Source organism: Rattus norvegicus, chromosome 10, assembly GCF_036323735.1.
Source record: "Rattus norvegicus strain BN/NHsdMcwi chromosome 10, GRCr8, whole genome shotgun sequence".
NCBI lineage: Eukaryota > Metazoa > Chordata > Mammalia > Rodentia > Muridae > Rattus > Rattus norvegicus.
Genome location: NC_086028.1, coordinates 63408905 through 63424039, shown reverse-complemented (window position 1 = coordinate 63424039; position 15135 = coordinate 63408905). Strand labels below are relative to the sequence as shown.

The window sequence follows — 15135 nt, the reverse complement described above, 5'->3', positions numbered from 1 at the left end:
GGCCGGCATGTTGAAAGAGGCGGGAGCCAGCGCATCCGCAATCAGCTCGCTTTATTCCAGGGGGCTTGGCCCCATAGCACCTTTGGGGCACCTCAGTAGTATCACCTTGCACTGCGTCACCTCAGGCACCCGCCCTACAGCAGACCCCAGGGCTCAAAACCCCAGTCTCTCCCCTGAGTCCTTTCCTAATTCCGCCTCTTTAAAAAGTGGGAGTAAACTAACTACCTAGCTGGAAAGTTGCGAAGGGCTGGATTCAGTAATGTTTAACATCTGCAGTGCATCAACCACAAAGTCCCCGGCCCTTCCCCGGGGCAGATCACTACTTAGGGAAGGGCCCAGAAATCTGAAAATCAAATTCCAGAGCAACAGTGCCTGACATATCATCCCTGAATCTGGGGTTACAGTCTGCCTTAGGAAGTAGTATTCACTTCCTTTCTCAAGGAAAAGGGCTGTTGAGGACATGACAAGAGGTTCCGAGGTAAATGTGGCAATCCCTCAGTGCCCAGGCTGAGATGTTGAGGGATCCCACCGTGCTACAAAAGCATTCTATCCAGGGGGTTGGTAAAGTTAGGGTGTAGGTTCATCCTTCACATGAATTCTTCTCTGTGTCACTTTGGATAAGTCTTGTGAGCCCTGATAGCTACGAGAAGGTCCAGAAATTGTGGTTTTCTCAGGGCTGGGGGCACTCAGAGAAGATGGGGCTCTGGGATCCCGCGGTTCCTGCTCGTCGTCGGTATCAGGATCGTCTTCAGGCCCAAGCCCTGCCAGCTTCTTTGTAACTTTCCATAGCCTATGAGCAGCCTGGTCATCTCTAGCAGCTGCAGAGACCTCCTCCACGTGGCAGTTGGCAAAATATCTCCCGCTGAGGGGCTCAATGCCCTCCTGCAGAGCGCAGTACAGGGGTGTCTGGGCACCCCCTTGTGGTGCCCGGAGCACCAACCAAGCCAGTGGGCGCAAAATAGGACGCAACCATCCAGGAAGGTGACGCAGGAAGAGCTCCGAGTTCACAGGCCCTGTGGGCAGGAAGAAGAGGATTTGTGGAGGAAGACAGTGGGGGCTCAGGCACCAGGCAGGGAAAAAAACCAAGCTAGGAGCAGACCCTAGAATCTGCTTCCAGGGAAAGCACATTAGTATCTACCAGGCATTCAGGGACCCCACAAGGTGATTTAATCCTCCAGAAAGTCTTCCTATCAGCCTGGTGGTCTGTGCAGTCCCATCTCCCAGGCTGTGGTTATGTGTGTTCTCTGTTCTTTGCTGTTCATTCTCCATCACCCTCGCCTCCCTTTTCTGGTGCTGGTGATTTGAACCCAGGGCTGTATACATGCTGCAGGCACTCCATCAACTGAGCTACATCCCTGGTCCTTTCCTTTCTCTTTGAGAAAGAGTCTCACTCCTCCTCTATAAGTCCAGTCTGACCTCGAACTCACAGCCGTACTCCTGCCTCAGCTTCCCATTGGGGTTACCAGTGTAAGCCACGGTGCCTGATTCACACCAGCTTTTCATCTATCTTGAGCCCAGCCCATTCCTTTGTTCAGCCATCGTTTTTTTTTAAGAACCTATAGTATTCCAGCCACACCGTTAACACTAGGGATCTGTAATTGTAACAAGAGCCTAATGAAGGTTAGTAGCATGATTGTCACTGTGATTACAGAGAAGCCCTGAGCAATGGCTTTCTAAGATGATCTGGGCAGGGCTTGCCTATTGTAACCTACTGTCTAAGGACAAAGATGATTCACCAGCTCAGCCCATCTCTCCAGCTCCCGCCATGCTGGGCGCACCAGCCCTCCCATGGCACACCAGGAGCATCCGCCTCTGTGCCTGTTATTCAATTTCTGAGCTTCAAAGAACCCTTTATCTCTTTCAGATCTGTGTTCAACTGTTACCTTTCAAGTGTCTGCCTTGACAGCCACTGACAAAACAAAACGTCTGTCTGACAACTCTAGGTCCCCCTCCTCCTGTTCATCTTTCCTAAGTGTCACTTTCCTGACTGTATCGCCACTTGTTGTGGGATCCGAGGGCAAGGTGTTTTTGGTTTTCGTTTTGTCTTCTTTCAGGGAGATGGGGTCTTACAGACCGAGGTGGCCTCAATGTCCTAGCACATGAATCATGCCTACTGCATAGTGGGTACCACAGAGAAAGGCTCCTTGACTGGATGATGTATCACCTATCCTCATCACCATCCTAACTTTTTTCCCCCCAGTGGTGTTGGGGAATCAAACCCAATCTCAGCTTGGCATGGTGGCTTATACTGGAAATCTAAGTATGAGGCAAGAAGACTGGGGTGAATTTGAGGCTTGACTGAACTACTTACAATTCCAGATCAACCTGGGCTCCAGAAAACTGTTTCTCAAAAAACAAACAAACACAACAGAACAAAATAAAAACCAACAAACCAGGGCCTAACCACTCGATGGCTCAGTGGTTATGGGCCCCTGCTGCTCTTGTCGAGGACCCAGGTTGGTGCTTAGCACCCACAGGGACACTCACACCCATCTACACTAAGCCAGGAATGGTGTGCCACACCTTGGATCCCAGCGCTCTGGAGGCAGAAGCAGGCAGGTCTTTGAGTGTTTGAGGCCAGCCTTGTCTACAAAGCAAGCCCCAGGTCAACCTAGTCTACACAGTAAGATCTTGTCTCAAAACCAAAGCAAACAAACATCCTGAACCCAAGGAAGGTGGCAAGCAGCAGAGGCTCAGGGTTTTGCCTATACTAAGACATGTGTTCTACCGCTCAACTGCAGCATCAGCCCCTCTATATTATCATCAGGGTCTTGCTTCATCCTCCAGCCAGTGGTCAGCATCCAAGTGCACAGGTAAGAAAGGAAGAAAACAGATGAGAGAAGGTCCCCAAGATCAGCAAGGAACAGGTTTCTCCTTGACCACGTTTCCATCCTGTGTCTCAACAGGAGCCTGGGGGGCACAGTGAGGCACAAAGATGCTAGAGAAGCAATGAAGAGTGTTCAGAGCCAGGCCTCACCTGGGTGGGCCGCATAGCAGGTGACACCAGTGCCCTCAAGCTGAGTGGCAAGCTCCCGGGCAAACAGCACGTTGGCTAGTTTGCTGTCGGCATATGCCCGAAGCTCCTGCTGCCAGCCCACCACTGGGCAGTCCAGACGCGTGAAGTCCAGGCGACCGCGTCGGTGGGCAGCCGATGACACTATTACCACACGGCTGGGGGCACACGACCTCAGGCGGGGTAGCAACAAGTGTGTCAGCAGAAAAGGGCCAACGTGGTTCACTCGCAACAGCAGGTTAAAGGTTTCCCGAGTCCGGCCACAGGAACTGATCCCTAGGGCAGAAGCTAGACGTTGAGTTGCTGTTCTAGGCACCCCATGGGTCTTAGAATCCTCACTCGTGAGATGTGTCTTCTGGAGGGTCTACCTCTCCGGGCTACCAGCCACCCTCCCACAGGGCCTGCTACTCCTCACCTGCATTGTGGATGAGGATGTCCAGCCTTGGCTCAGAGCTCAGGAAGGCTGTGGCAAAGGCCTGCACGGAGGTCAGACTGGCCAAGTCCAAGGCCATGAAGATGACCTCATTGTTTCCACTCTCCTGTGGAGCAGCAAGGGCTAAGATTGTTACTGGGTATCTCCCTTCTCCTCCCTCTTCCCAGGCTTCTGAGAGCCTACCCACTATGACTAAAACCTGCCTTTAAGCATCACCGTGTGATGGGTGTGTGGATTCAAATCTTGACTTTGCCTCTAACTAGAAGATAATGAGTATCTTTTGGGCCTCTGTTCTCTGACTGGAAAATAAGATAATAACAATAATTCTAACTCTCCACCGGGGGGGGGGGGGAGCTGGAAGGAATAAATCAGATAAAATATATGTATGTCTGGTGTGGTGTCACACATTGGTTATCCTAGCCTCTCAGGAGTCTGAGACAAAGGGATCACCAGTTCGAGGCCTGCCAGAGCAGAGTTAGTATATACTCAGTCAGCACTGTGCTAGTTGCTATTGTCATTCCTCATCTTCATTATCTTTACTTTGAAACCCATTACAGCCTTGCGCCTGCTGTAGACAGCATTTTGCTATGTAGCCCAGACTGCCTTGCCTCTTCAGGGCTTGGAATTACAGGTGTGCACCACCATGTACAGCTCTAACAAACTTTTCCTAAGAGACTGTGGTCTTCTCTTAAGTAGTCGCCCCCAGCTCTCCACCGCCCCCAGACAGGGTCGGTCTTAAGATGTAGCCCAAGTTGATCTTAAACGCACAGAAATTTACCTGTCTCTGCCTCTCAAGTGCTAGAATTAAAGGTATGTGACCCTCTCTTACTCCTGTCCTCCGCAGTATAGGCACCGCACAGCTCTAAGTAATTCATTTGAAAAAGCCATCGGGACGGTCCAGAGCCTACTGAAGTGTCTTCTCTGCTCAGCTCTCTTCAACTCGATGGTATTTGAAAGGGCCTCCAGAAGCTGGCTGTGGTTCAGAACCCCTTCAGCACATCCCTCTTATTCCTTGCTTCAACCCCCGCCCCGTCTCTCCAGTTAGACTCTTGTCTCAGGGCATTCGCACCTGCTGTTCTTTCTGTGTCTCTTCATTAGCCTAACCCTTCCTTCTTTGTCTCGCCTTTGCCAAGGATGGCCTTGGGCTCCCAGCCCTGTGCTGGGACCACACCTGGCTTCATTAACTCTTTCAGATTCTTAAACCTCTCAAGACTAGAGAACACAGCAGTCCCTGCATCTTCTTTCGTGTTTAAGGGGCGGTTGAAGCTCTCTCCTCTTAGATCTTGATTCCTCCCGTCGCTCTGCTCCGCCTTCCGCGCCCTGGGTTCACCCGTGTCCCGCGTTCCCCTATGGTCTCACCTGGCGGAGGTCGAAGGCGGCCGCTTCCCCGCGCTCCCGGCTGCGGCAGGCCAGCACCACGCGCGCTCCCCGGCGCGCCAGCTCCAGCGCTGTCATCTTCCCGATGCCGCTATTGGCGCCTGCGGGCGGCGGGCGGGAGCCAGCTCAGCCGGTCGGGCCGCGGCCACCCGCCCGGCCTCCCCGCCGCCCGCCCGCGCGCACTCACCAGTGACCACGGCCGTGCGGCCCCGCAGGCTGCCGATGCCGCCGCATGGTGGGGCCTTCACCAGGTTGTAGTAGACAAGCACGTAGGCGCCCAGCAGCAGCCCGGCGCCCAGCAGCAGCGTCTCCATGCCGGCAGTGCTCCCGGCTTCCGCCCGGGCCTCGTCGCTCCCGCCTCGGCCTCGCGAGGGCGGCGGCAGGCTGGACAGGGGTGTGCGCGCACGCGTGGCCTCTGCGAGCGCCCCCTAGGCGTGCGCCTGCGTGCCCTGGCGGTCTGCCTAGGCGAAACACCTTGGAGTCGTGGGAGCGCCCTCTAGTCTTGTGAACTCCCGGGAACGCGTGCTAGGGTATGTACCGGAAATATCTGCGTGGACGGGTGGGTGTGTGCATGCCCAGGGCCCTGAGATCTCCGTTCAGGGTTTGGGTGTGCTTCTGGATTCTGGGCGGGAGCCGGCGTGAGAGCACTGCGTAGGTGTCTGTGCCCATTGCCGGAGTCCCTCCAGGCTGAGCATGCATCTGTAGTCTCCACCAACGCGTGTGACTGAATGAACATCTCTGTTTACTCTAGGTGTGACTATGTAGCAGTCTCTCAGTCTGGAGTTCTGTGTACATGAATGGGTACATGTGTTTGGAGTCGGGTCCTGGATGCTTTTTCCTCAATGAAGCGATTCTTTAATTTCTCGTTCTTTGATTATCCAGCCCTCTGCTTCTAGGACCTTTACAGGCCAGAGATATGAGGCTTCTCATGATGGCACTCACAGGGTGGTCAGGATTAAACTATGTCATTTCCTAAATCTCTGACCCCACCCCTTTCTTTGTCGATTTTTGAGGTAGTTTCCCTGGGCAGCCCATGTTGGCCTTAAACTTGAGATCCACCTGCTTCAACCTCCAAAACAGTGGATATTACATGGTTGCTACTCCATCTTCCCTGCCTTTGAAAAGGAAGTAGTAAAAGGTCAGGAGGTAATGTATTTCTGGAACGGCAGGGAAAGCTAGGGATTTGTGGGTGCAGGCATTCCTGGCAGGACCTTGCCTAGGACAGTGACATAACACCTGATGATTGACAATTATGACATGCCCAGCAGCGTGGGTAAACAGGTAGCATTGAGCTTAATTCTGCCTTTAGAGGTTTAAGAAGTCCTTCCTGCACTAGAAGCAGAATGGCAGGCACAAGAATACAGATGTATTTGGGAGCCAGGGTCAGATCTCCCCATTTAATACTGCACTTGTGTTCTTGGAGCTCAATTATAGAAGCTGTGGCTGTAAACCTCATCTTCTAACACTATCAACAGACTTGGATATATGAATGGGTACCAGTTAGAACAGTGCCAGAACACAGGTGTTTTCTAAGGGACCGTTCTCAGGAAGAACTTCCTGAAGAAACCATCTCTAGGAAGAAAGCAGGGAGTTTGGCTTTGAGGATGCCCAGAAAATTACAATTAGGGTAACCCAACAGTGTCTTTCCTGATAAAAACAGCAGAAGTTAATTCAAGTTAGACTAAGAGCAGCACAGGCTAGAGCAGCAGTACTTAACCTGTAGGCCACTTCCTTACCATGAGTCAAATGAGCCCTTCACAGGAGTTGTATCTCTGCATGTCAGATACTTACAATTTCTGGCAGCAAAATTAAAGTTATGAAGTAGCAATGAACTACTTTAATGGTAGGCAGTCACAACACGACAAACTGTATAAAAGGGCCACAGCATTAAGACTGTTGAGAACCACCAGTAGATTTTACTGTATTAGGGCTCTCTAGAGAATCGCAGCCCTCAAAAGGCAAGCACTCCTCCACTTCTCACCGAGCTCAGGCTCACCTGACTAACATCTGCCTTCTCCGCCAAGCTTCCCTTGGAGACTACTTGAGATTGACACTTGTTTAAAGAGTGCAAAAGTGGGGTCCCAGGGCACTTCCCCCTCTAAGTGTGATGACAGGTAGGACAGACAGGCAGAAAACATAATTTGAAGTATTTTTGGTTTTTATATACAGAATACAGGAAAGTTTCTGTAAAGTCTAAAACATTACATTACTATGTACATTGGTACTAGTTGTGGGGAAGAGGAAGTATCTGGGTGAGGAAGAGAAGTGGTCAGAGAACAAAAAAAAGGACACATAACAGGTTTACGACAAAAACGCCTTCGCTACAATAGACAATTTGAGAAAAACACTCTACCACATGTACTGTACACAGTTCTTAAAAACATTGAAAAAATGCCATCACTAGATGTATTTACACAAAATCCAAATACACTTTTCCTTATTTGAAATAAAATAGATGAACAGCCAGAAAAAGAATTCATTTCTCATTTGTCCGTATACACAGTAGCTACCAGTAGTGCAACCGCTGCAGAAAGGGGATCCTTGTAGGGTGGGAACCACGGAGAGGAGTGGGTAGCGATCTTTATATTAAATAAAACAATGATATTGTATAGATTTTGCTGTATGAAAACTGTATTTTTTTCTTTTAATATAAAACTATTGTCACTGCCACAAAATAGAACAAGTTTCTGATTATTTTACAACAGCGGGCAGGCGGCCGAGGGGAAGGAGCAGGAGGCGGGGGAAGGGATTGTGCTGGAAGAAGTGTCCAGACCAGGCTCTCCCCTCCCTGCCCATGCTGGTCCTCAGCTCGATCTGCCGCTTTCCCATGAAATGTTGAGTACAAATATATGTGCAAATGCCCCCTAGAACTTGAGAAAAGAAAAAAAGTCTTAAAAAACAGTCAAAAGGTTTTCTTCATTTCATGCAAAGATTGTAGTTGAAGGGTTTCTGGTATAGAAAACACCCGGGCTTGGTTCGTATACATTTTTGCATTGCAGGAGTCTTGGATGGGTGTCCAGGCCAATGGCCTAGGGAACGGAGTTGGAGCGCAGCACAGGGCCCTGATGGGGCTTGAGAGAGAGCTTCTCAGCCAAGACCCCATCCTGCAGCAGGTTGGCATCGCCTTTGGGCTGTTTGGTCGCAAACTCAGTGATGCTGAAGACAAACTGCAGGCAGCCCAGCTTGATGTAGCTGCCATGGTGTAGTAAGGCTGTGCCCTCCCAGCCGGCCCCACTGCCCCCGATCAAGCTTGAGCTGCTGGCTTTGCAATTGCAAGGTCTCCGCTGTGGCCCCTGGGCCTGGGAACTCATCATGGCTGCCTCCTCACTTGGCTCTTCATCCTGTTTCTGGTGTCGGCGGCGCCCTGGGAAAAAGGGGCATGATCATAGGAGGGGAACAGTGAACGGCTGACCTGTCTGGGATGACTGGCAGTACTGGCCCCCTGCATCTCCCCATTCTATGCTACATGATCAGGGCTGAGGGATGCTCAGATGGGGCTGGAGTCTCAAGTCCCCAGAAGGGTCTGACACATATGTGGGTGTTCAGCACTTGATTCTTGGTGGCTTTCCCAGGCCCACCAACAGTGAGCTTGGCCAATGGGGCTGGGAAGGAAGGAACTGTAGGTCACTGACAGCATGGTAGAATCAAGGTGACTGGGGCCTTAGCTGTGTGGCCACAGGCCTCTGCTCCAACTTACTGATGACACTCTGTACTTTGGCAACAATACTGCTTGGGGGGGTTGGCGGGGTCTTCTCAGAGAAGTCACATGAATACAGCACATTGTCCACCGTTGTCCCGTGCTCACTGTAGTTTAACAGCTCATAATGTTTGGTATTCTGAGGAGGGAGATAAGGATGTGTAGTTGCTGTGTGAAGCCTGGGGAGCCTAGCAAGGTCATGCTCTTCCTTGGTTACAGCCCGCCTCTTTCAGAATCCACCAAAACCTCACCTCTGAAAGCCTAGTGACTCCATATTCCCTCTCTCTGCTCCTCAGAACTGGCTCCTATTGATCTGATAGTCACTGGCACACAATTATGATGAAACGCAGGGACATACAGAGCTTGGCTTCCTTCTACTCTGGTCCCTTCCCTGTTTTGAGGTGGCCTCCCTCAAATGTTTCTGTGAGCAACATCGGCTGTAACAACAGCTTGCTCCTGCACCAAAGCAGGCTGCCATGGTGGAATGCCAAGCCTTTCACACCTGCCTCTGCCCGTGGCCAGAACCCAGTGCTGGGGAAAGACCTCAGGCTAGGAAAGCTCCCTCCCACCCATCTCTGCCTCTCACCTCATCGTAGAATATGCAGGCATGTTTCCCGGACACGTAGTTACAGTGACCATAGTTTGTAAGGCACACATCCATGTCAGCTCCTGCAAGGTGGCAGGAGTCAAGGGAAAGGGAGAGAACAGACTTGTGAGGTATATGTGTTGGGAAGGTAAAAGAGAGGGGAGTTAGTTTCTGGGTGGTTGCTAGTAGAAACTTCAAGGTAGCTCAGAACCTCTTTTCTTTTTCCTTTCCTTTATAATAATGGGCAGCTTTGAACTCTTGATCTCCCTGCATCCATTCCAGAAGTACTGGGATTACAGATATATGTTGTTGAGTTCATCAATTCCCTTTGTTGTTCTAAAACTTAATTTGCATTGAATACATGGCAGCTACCCAGACAGAGCAGTAAGTTACTGAAAAGGATGGTAAATCCAGGGCACTTTAAAGGGCAATTTCTAGGGTTGGGGATTTGGCTCAGTGGCAGAGCGCTTGCCTAGGAAGCGCAAGCCCTGGGTTCGGTCCCCAGCTCCGGAAAAAAAAAAAAAAAAAAAGGGCAATTTCTAGGATAAGGGGTGATTGGGGGTGTGGTGGGCAATACCAGTAGTTGTAGTACTAGAGAGGCTGAGGCAAGAGGACAGACATGAGTTCAAGACCACTCTGGACTACAGAGATCCTATCCTAAATCATCGTGATGACCAAAATAAACTAACAAAGGAGGGTTATGTGTGAGTCTATTACACCCTGAGAATAAGGAAGTGTCCTCTTTTCAAGTTTCTCCTTATAGTGTTCCAGACTCTGCCTAGAGGCAGTTAAAGCAAAAGGCCTGAGCCAAGGAAGTACCCCATTGGATTGTCTGGATTTTTAGTCTCCTTGCCTAGACACTCACTAGTTAGACCCATCAACCTCTGAAAGGGTTTCTTTAAGTGTCCATCTTTAGGCTGAAGATCCAGTGCCCCTCCCAGACTCCTGGCTGGCTCACCTGTCCCGATGTAGAGGGTTCGATAGCACATGTTCACAGCTCCTCCCAACCCTAAGAGGGGGTAGAACACAGCTCGGGCTTGTACCTCCTTCCTTTGCACTATAAGACAAACACAGGGATAGGATCATTCAGAACCCAGAACCTGTGACCCAAACACAAACCAACAAATCCTGAATCTATGGTTGGTGGCCTTGAAAAAAAACTCCTACTGGGTGGCTCATGCTCAAAACTCATGCCTGCCCCAGAGCTGCTTCAGGGAAATGCTTTCCCACAACCATAGCATTTTCAATACGGGTTAGGAAGGATCTTCATTGAAGATGGTTACAGAATGAGGACATGAGTACTTTTAAGTTCCTGGGTACCTGGTGAGCTTAACAAGGACATTCCAACTGGTAATAAAGAGAACATGGAAAACATAAGGTACAGCTCTGTTTCTCAGGCTTTAATGAGCACGTCACTGCCTATGGAGTCCATAATTATAATTTAGTTCTACAGTACCTGTTCACTAAGTCAATGGGTTTGATTCCTAGAACTACCACCACTCCCACCAGAAACCTGACCTAGATTTAGTTGGCTATTTGTGAATTTTAATTTCCTGTATGCTAGTTCACACACACTTGTGAGAGTTCACACACATTTGTGTTCACATATATACAAACAACTTCTGGTGTTGTTCCTCATATTCTATTTTTGGGGGGAGATAAGGTCTCTCACTGGCCTAGAATTCAAGAAGAGGTTTAGGCTGGGCAGCCTGTGAGTCCAAGGGGCCAGTCTGTCTACCTCTACTCGCTCACCTCAGGGATTGTAAGCAAGCATCACCATACCTAGCTTTTGCTATGTGGGCTCTAGGGATAGAACTCAGGCCTCTTTGGTGACAGAGCAGTCTAGAATCTGTTTCTAGTGAAGGCTTGAGCTCCGATGTTGCTGGCATGGTACTTTAAGTTTCTGAAGCACAAGGTTCTGAAGGGCTGAGCTGAGCTTAGAGGTAACAGAGTTAACCCTGGAGAAGAATTTCCTACTATTTTTCTATTTCTCACTTTAAACCTTGGGAAAACCTAGTTCAAATATTACGGAGTAATTGAACAGAAAGAATACAACATATACCCCAAAGTATTGGTAGCTGTTTTGTTATGAATCAAAGTGGACTTCTGTGAAAAAAAGTTATGGCAAACTCCCCAAGTCTGACCAAAAATTGTTTATCTTGTTTGTGCTGAGGAAAAAAAAAGAAATCACCATGCTTTATTAAACCCAGAGGTACAAAGAGTGTGAGCTACTGAAAGCAGAGAGTCTCCGTGGAGCAAGGTGGTCATTCACACACATCAGACAGGAGAGCTGATGGTGTGGTGGCAGGTATGTGCACGCGCACCTTCTGTGTGGTGCCCTCCAGAAGACAGCGGATGTGTCCCAACACTGCCCGGTGAAGCTTGACCCCGGGAAGGGAAAAGCTGATGTATTCTCTGCAAGGCCAGAAACTTGATCAGCTTCTCGTCCAACATATTTATCTCGATTTCTATCAACCAAAGAAAAAGATCAAAAAGCTGAGAGAAATGGAATGTGGAAGCAGATAAGGGTGACAGGGCCAATCCAGCAAGTGACAATGTTCAGACAATGGAACAAAGATTTGAAAATGGGTACCTCACGTGCCCTCTGCAGTGACAAGGGCCCAGAGCAGTGGCTTCTTGTAGTAAGGTAGGCTAATATTAAGTAAAGAAAGACAGGACCAATATACCCAGTTGCCTGTGAGGAAGATCTAGATGTCTGATACAGACTGACCTTTTCTACCCACTCTCTGTGCAGAGAACTCCATCTCTATTCTCTTTAACTTTGGAGTTTTCTAGACGGAATCAACCTGGTTCTGTTTTGCTGCCAGGGGATCTGCCTAATGTGATTCTGCTCTTTCCCGCCCTCTGGCTCAGCTTGGCTGTGCTCTCCTTCTCTTCGTCTTTGATTGTATTGTATAAACCCAGAAGGCAGAGACAAGAGAAGGTGCCTTCTTTCCCATTCTTCTACCCAAACGGACACACTTATTTATCCCCATCTCCTATCCCTCTTTAAAAGAAGTTGAATGCTAATGGGACATTACTCACCTCCGCTGACATCCATAAATGCTCGAAGTGAGTTGGTGAGGTCCACCATGGCAGTAGAGTTGGCTGGGAAAGAGGGTACGGTTAAAGCGCTTCCTATGGATAACGTGCCGGGGCTGACCTTGCCATCTGGGGACGGAGCAGGAAGACTGTTACTTACGTCGCCTGAGGGAAACCCACCGGTCCAATCCCCCATTGTTGAGACAGTTCTGGATTTCGGACCCAAGGTGATGTTCCCTTCTTGATTCTCAACCCACAGGCTCTGGAACTCCTAGAGCTAAAAACGTGTGGTGAGGAAGGGCAGATGGAACAATAACATACGGGCACGCAGGGTTTCCAGAGCACTGAGAACTGCTGCAATCTACTATTTTGGGGCAAGTGCTGAGGTTGCTTCATTCTTGGCTCATGAGCACCCACCTCTCTGCTCCTCTACTCTTACAGAAGTGGCACCTGCAATTCCTCTCTGCTGAAGCACAACCGACAGTTGGCAAAATTCATTCACACTCGCAGAACAGAGTTGGAAATAGGACCAGGGGCTCCCATGCAAGGAAACCACAGGCACCTGGTTGCTGACTGTGAGGATGGCGTCAGTCATGTGGGAAAGCAGCATATGAAACCTGGTTCAGATGCTGGGAGCAGCAAGCTCGAGGTCCCAATGCTGCCTGGGGCAGCTAGAGAACAAGTCTATACTGGGCCACGGACAGACCTACAGGATTCTTCTTAGGCATATGGCCAAGGGCAAGCTTCTGGGCCAGACCAACCTCTGCGGGCATCCCACTTTATAACTACATGAACGGCAACACTGCTCTGTCCCTGCTCCTTGAACATGAGCATTCCTCCAATGAGCTGCCTCTGAGAATCTGCATCAGATGTAGACTTAGACTGCTATGTGAATGCATACACTGAGCCTCCAGCTGACCCAAGTGGTTCCAGAAAGCATGTGCCTTTAGAGGTGATGGAACAAACAGGAAGACTAGGTCCAGAAGGTGAGAGGGGCTAGTGAACCAACTGCAGTTCCAGTATTGCCACTGACCTGGCAGGCCATCCTAAGGAAGTGACTTAATACAGGGAAGATGGATCACTGACACAGAGATTAAAGGCCTCAAGTATTCACAGGGACATAATGTTTTGGACTCTTAAGTCTGTATTAGCACAGGATTGTTCCAGACAATACTGGAATACTGAAACTCACCTGATGATGGCGCTGGTGAGCAGAATCGTTGGTTGGCGCCTGTGGCCAAGATACTGTCTCCTGCAGCTTGGGGGGGAGTGAGCACCCGGGTGGCATTTGGGGGTGAGCCCAGAGGCCTCGATTCTGTCAACGAAGGTCCTATCTGTGATTGGACAGTCTTTCTATGCAAAGTGCTGGTGTTCTCGATGCTGGCACAAGAGCTGGGAATGGAAGGGGGCAGGCTTGGGACAGGTACCAAACTCCTCTGGGGACAAGAGCTGGGGCCAGTGGCATTTTCTGTCTTCACAATGATGCCGACGGCGTGGTTCTGAAGACCCCCAGCCGATGGTGGTGTGAGGGGCCGGGGCCAGCCTTGCCGGTGAGTGAGGCCCGGTAAAGGGGTGTTGGCGCCAGGGAGTCGCCGGGGATCCGAGGAATCAGTGGGGCTGCTGTAGAGGTGTGGGCCATTGGCTTTTACCTCTGTGTTCACTGGCCCATTGGCAGTCCCACAAGGGGCTTTCTTGGACTTTTCCACACAAGAACTGCAGCTGATATCCTCTAGGGTTGGGGGTTGGTGGGGTGGAGAGCAGCCCAGGGAATTCTGGGTGCTCATTGCTGAGGGGCAGGACAAAGGGTAGTGGGAAGGTAGAGGTGCCTTGTCAGCTGTTTGCAGGGAGGTGGTGATTGAGCTGTCAGTCACAATAACAGGCTTAATATCAGCCTTCTCTGTCTGTTCAGAGTCCCAATGCGAAGGCATCTGCTTAGCAGATAAATGTTTCAATATGCTGCACTGGAGGGCAACAACACTACAGAGCCACTGCAATGGAAGGAGAGGAGAGGCAGTGAGAGGCCGGGGAGACGCTGGTCCATCCTGCTGCAGTGGCTAGATGACACGGCAGAGTTGACAAGCACTGTTTCCAAGGTTCCAACACGAGTCAACAGAAAGGGATCCCACTGTCATTCCTAAGCAAGACTCATCAGTGCACTTGGCAGTACAGACTCAGCCAGTGGAGGCTGAGATTTCCCGTGATCAACGCTTAGCACATAACCCAGTACCCGCTCTGTGCCCAGCACTATCACCTCACCTGTCTGTGAGACAGACACAGCTCTCTGTAAATCTCTGGCTACAGACAGAACTGCCCAGCTTGCAGCAGCGGGGGACTGAGGAGGAGAGCAGCCTGTCTGACTGAAATTACCTTCTTGTCTTTGGCATATGAGCTTGGGATTCCCCATGGACCACTCACAGTTTAGAGGATAGGAGGTAGGGCAGAAGTAGGAATGACAGACACCGAGGATCTGGTGACTTGGGATCCCAATCCTTTCACTCACCTCTTGCTGCTCTGTCTGGGTGGCTAAGTGCTCAGAGTTCAAAAGGTGCGTTTGCGATTCCTCAGGGACCCCACTGCAGATCAGCTCCCCATCCCGAATGGCCGCAGGTGCAATGAGAGGGGGTGGAAACTGGTACTGAGATTTTATAGCATCAGGAACCTGTTAGGACAGGAGGAAAGAGAAGGTGATAGTACCAATATGCCAGCTGAATCTGACCTAATGGGATACTATTTTGACTGAAGTGCTGGTGCCCAAGGGATCATCTACTCTGTGCTCCACCAAAACCAAAGAGGCTCAGTGTGCTGCAACTGTCTTGGGTTGTCCTTTGACAACCCAAGCACAGACATCTTGTTCTGAAAAGGTACAGAAACAGAAACAATAGGTAGGGACCTCACTGTTCTTCATTAAGGTCTAGGCCTTGCAGAATTCTAGAACTACAGCTGTCTTCCATTTTGTCCTGAAACATGCAAGACTGACACTGGACTGG

General features: G+C 50.2%; 2 protein-coding genes across 8 annotated transcripts in view; both read right to left on the bottom strand.

Moving 5' to 3' along the window:
- Positions 1-34: 34 nt before the first annotated feature.
- Positions 35-5250, bottom strand: Dhrs13 (dehydrogenase/reductase 13). 2 transcript variants are annotated; one of them, NM_001398768.1, is made up of 5 exons: positions 5011-5196; positions 4806-4924; positions 3429-3552; positions 2978-3289; positions 35-1013 (listed from the first exon to the last, which is right to left on the bottom strand). In NM_001398768.1, the coding sequence occupies exons 1-5, from the start codon at positions 5135-5137 to the stop codon at positions 568-570; spliced, it is 1128 nt and encodes a 375-aa protein (NP_001385697.1). In that variant the 5' UTR covers positions 5138-5196; the 3' UTR covers positions 35-567. The 2 variants fall into 2 exon arrangements, with proteins under 2 accessions (NP_001385697.1, XP_063125113.1); XM_063269043.1 differs by lacking the exon at positions 2978-3289 and having other exon boundaries at positions 5011-5250.
- Positions 5251-6960: 1710 nt separating this feature from the next.
- Phf12 (PHD finger protein 12) overlaps positions 6961-15135 on the bottom strand; it is a 48533-nt gene continuing 40358 nt past the window's right edge. For 3 of the 6 annotated variants that reach the window (XM_039085997.2, XM_039085995.2, XM_039085996.2), the window contains 8 exons: positions 14649-14807; positions 13341-14136; positions 12152-12277; positions 11431-11574; positions 10065-10163; positions 9107-9189; positions 8521-8659; positions 6961-8187 (listed from right to left, as the gene is read on the bottom strand). In XM_039085997.2, coding sequence (XP_038941925.1) covers positions 7853-8187; positions 8521-8659; positions 9107-9189; positions 10065-10163; positions 11431-11574; positions 12152-12277; positions 13341-14136; positions 14649-14807 — 1881 coding nt within the window. In that variant the 3' untranslated portion in view covers positions 6961-7852. Of the gene's footprint in view, positions 8188-8520; positions 8660-9106; positions 9190-10064; positions 10164-11430; positions 11575-11699; positions 11759-12151; positions 12426-13340; positions 14137-14648; positions 14808-15135 lie in introns of those variants that run through there. The other 3 variants (NM_001013117.2, XM_063269041.1, XM_063269042.1) reach the window with 3 other exon arrangements.

Coding starts and splice junctions, on each gene's coding strand:
- Dhrs13 (NM_001398768.1), bottom strand. CDS start 5,137: ATGGAGACGCTGCTGCTGGGCGCCGGGCTGCTGCTGGGCGCCTACGTG. Junction 4,925..5,010: donor CCGCACGGCCGTGGTCACTG/GTGAGTGCGCGC, acceptor CGCCGCCCGCAG/GCGCCAATAGCGGCATCGGG. Junction 3,290..3,428: donor CATCCTCATCCACAATGCAG/GTGAGGAGTAGC, acceptor CTTCTGCCCTAG/GGATCAGTTCCTGTGGCCGG.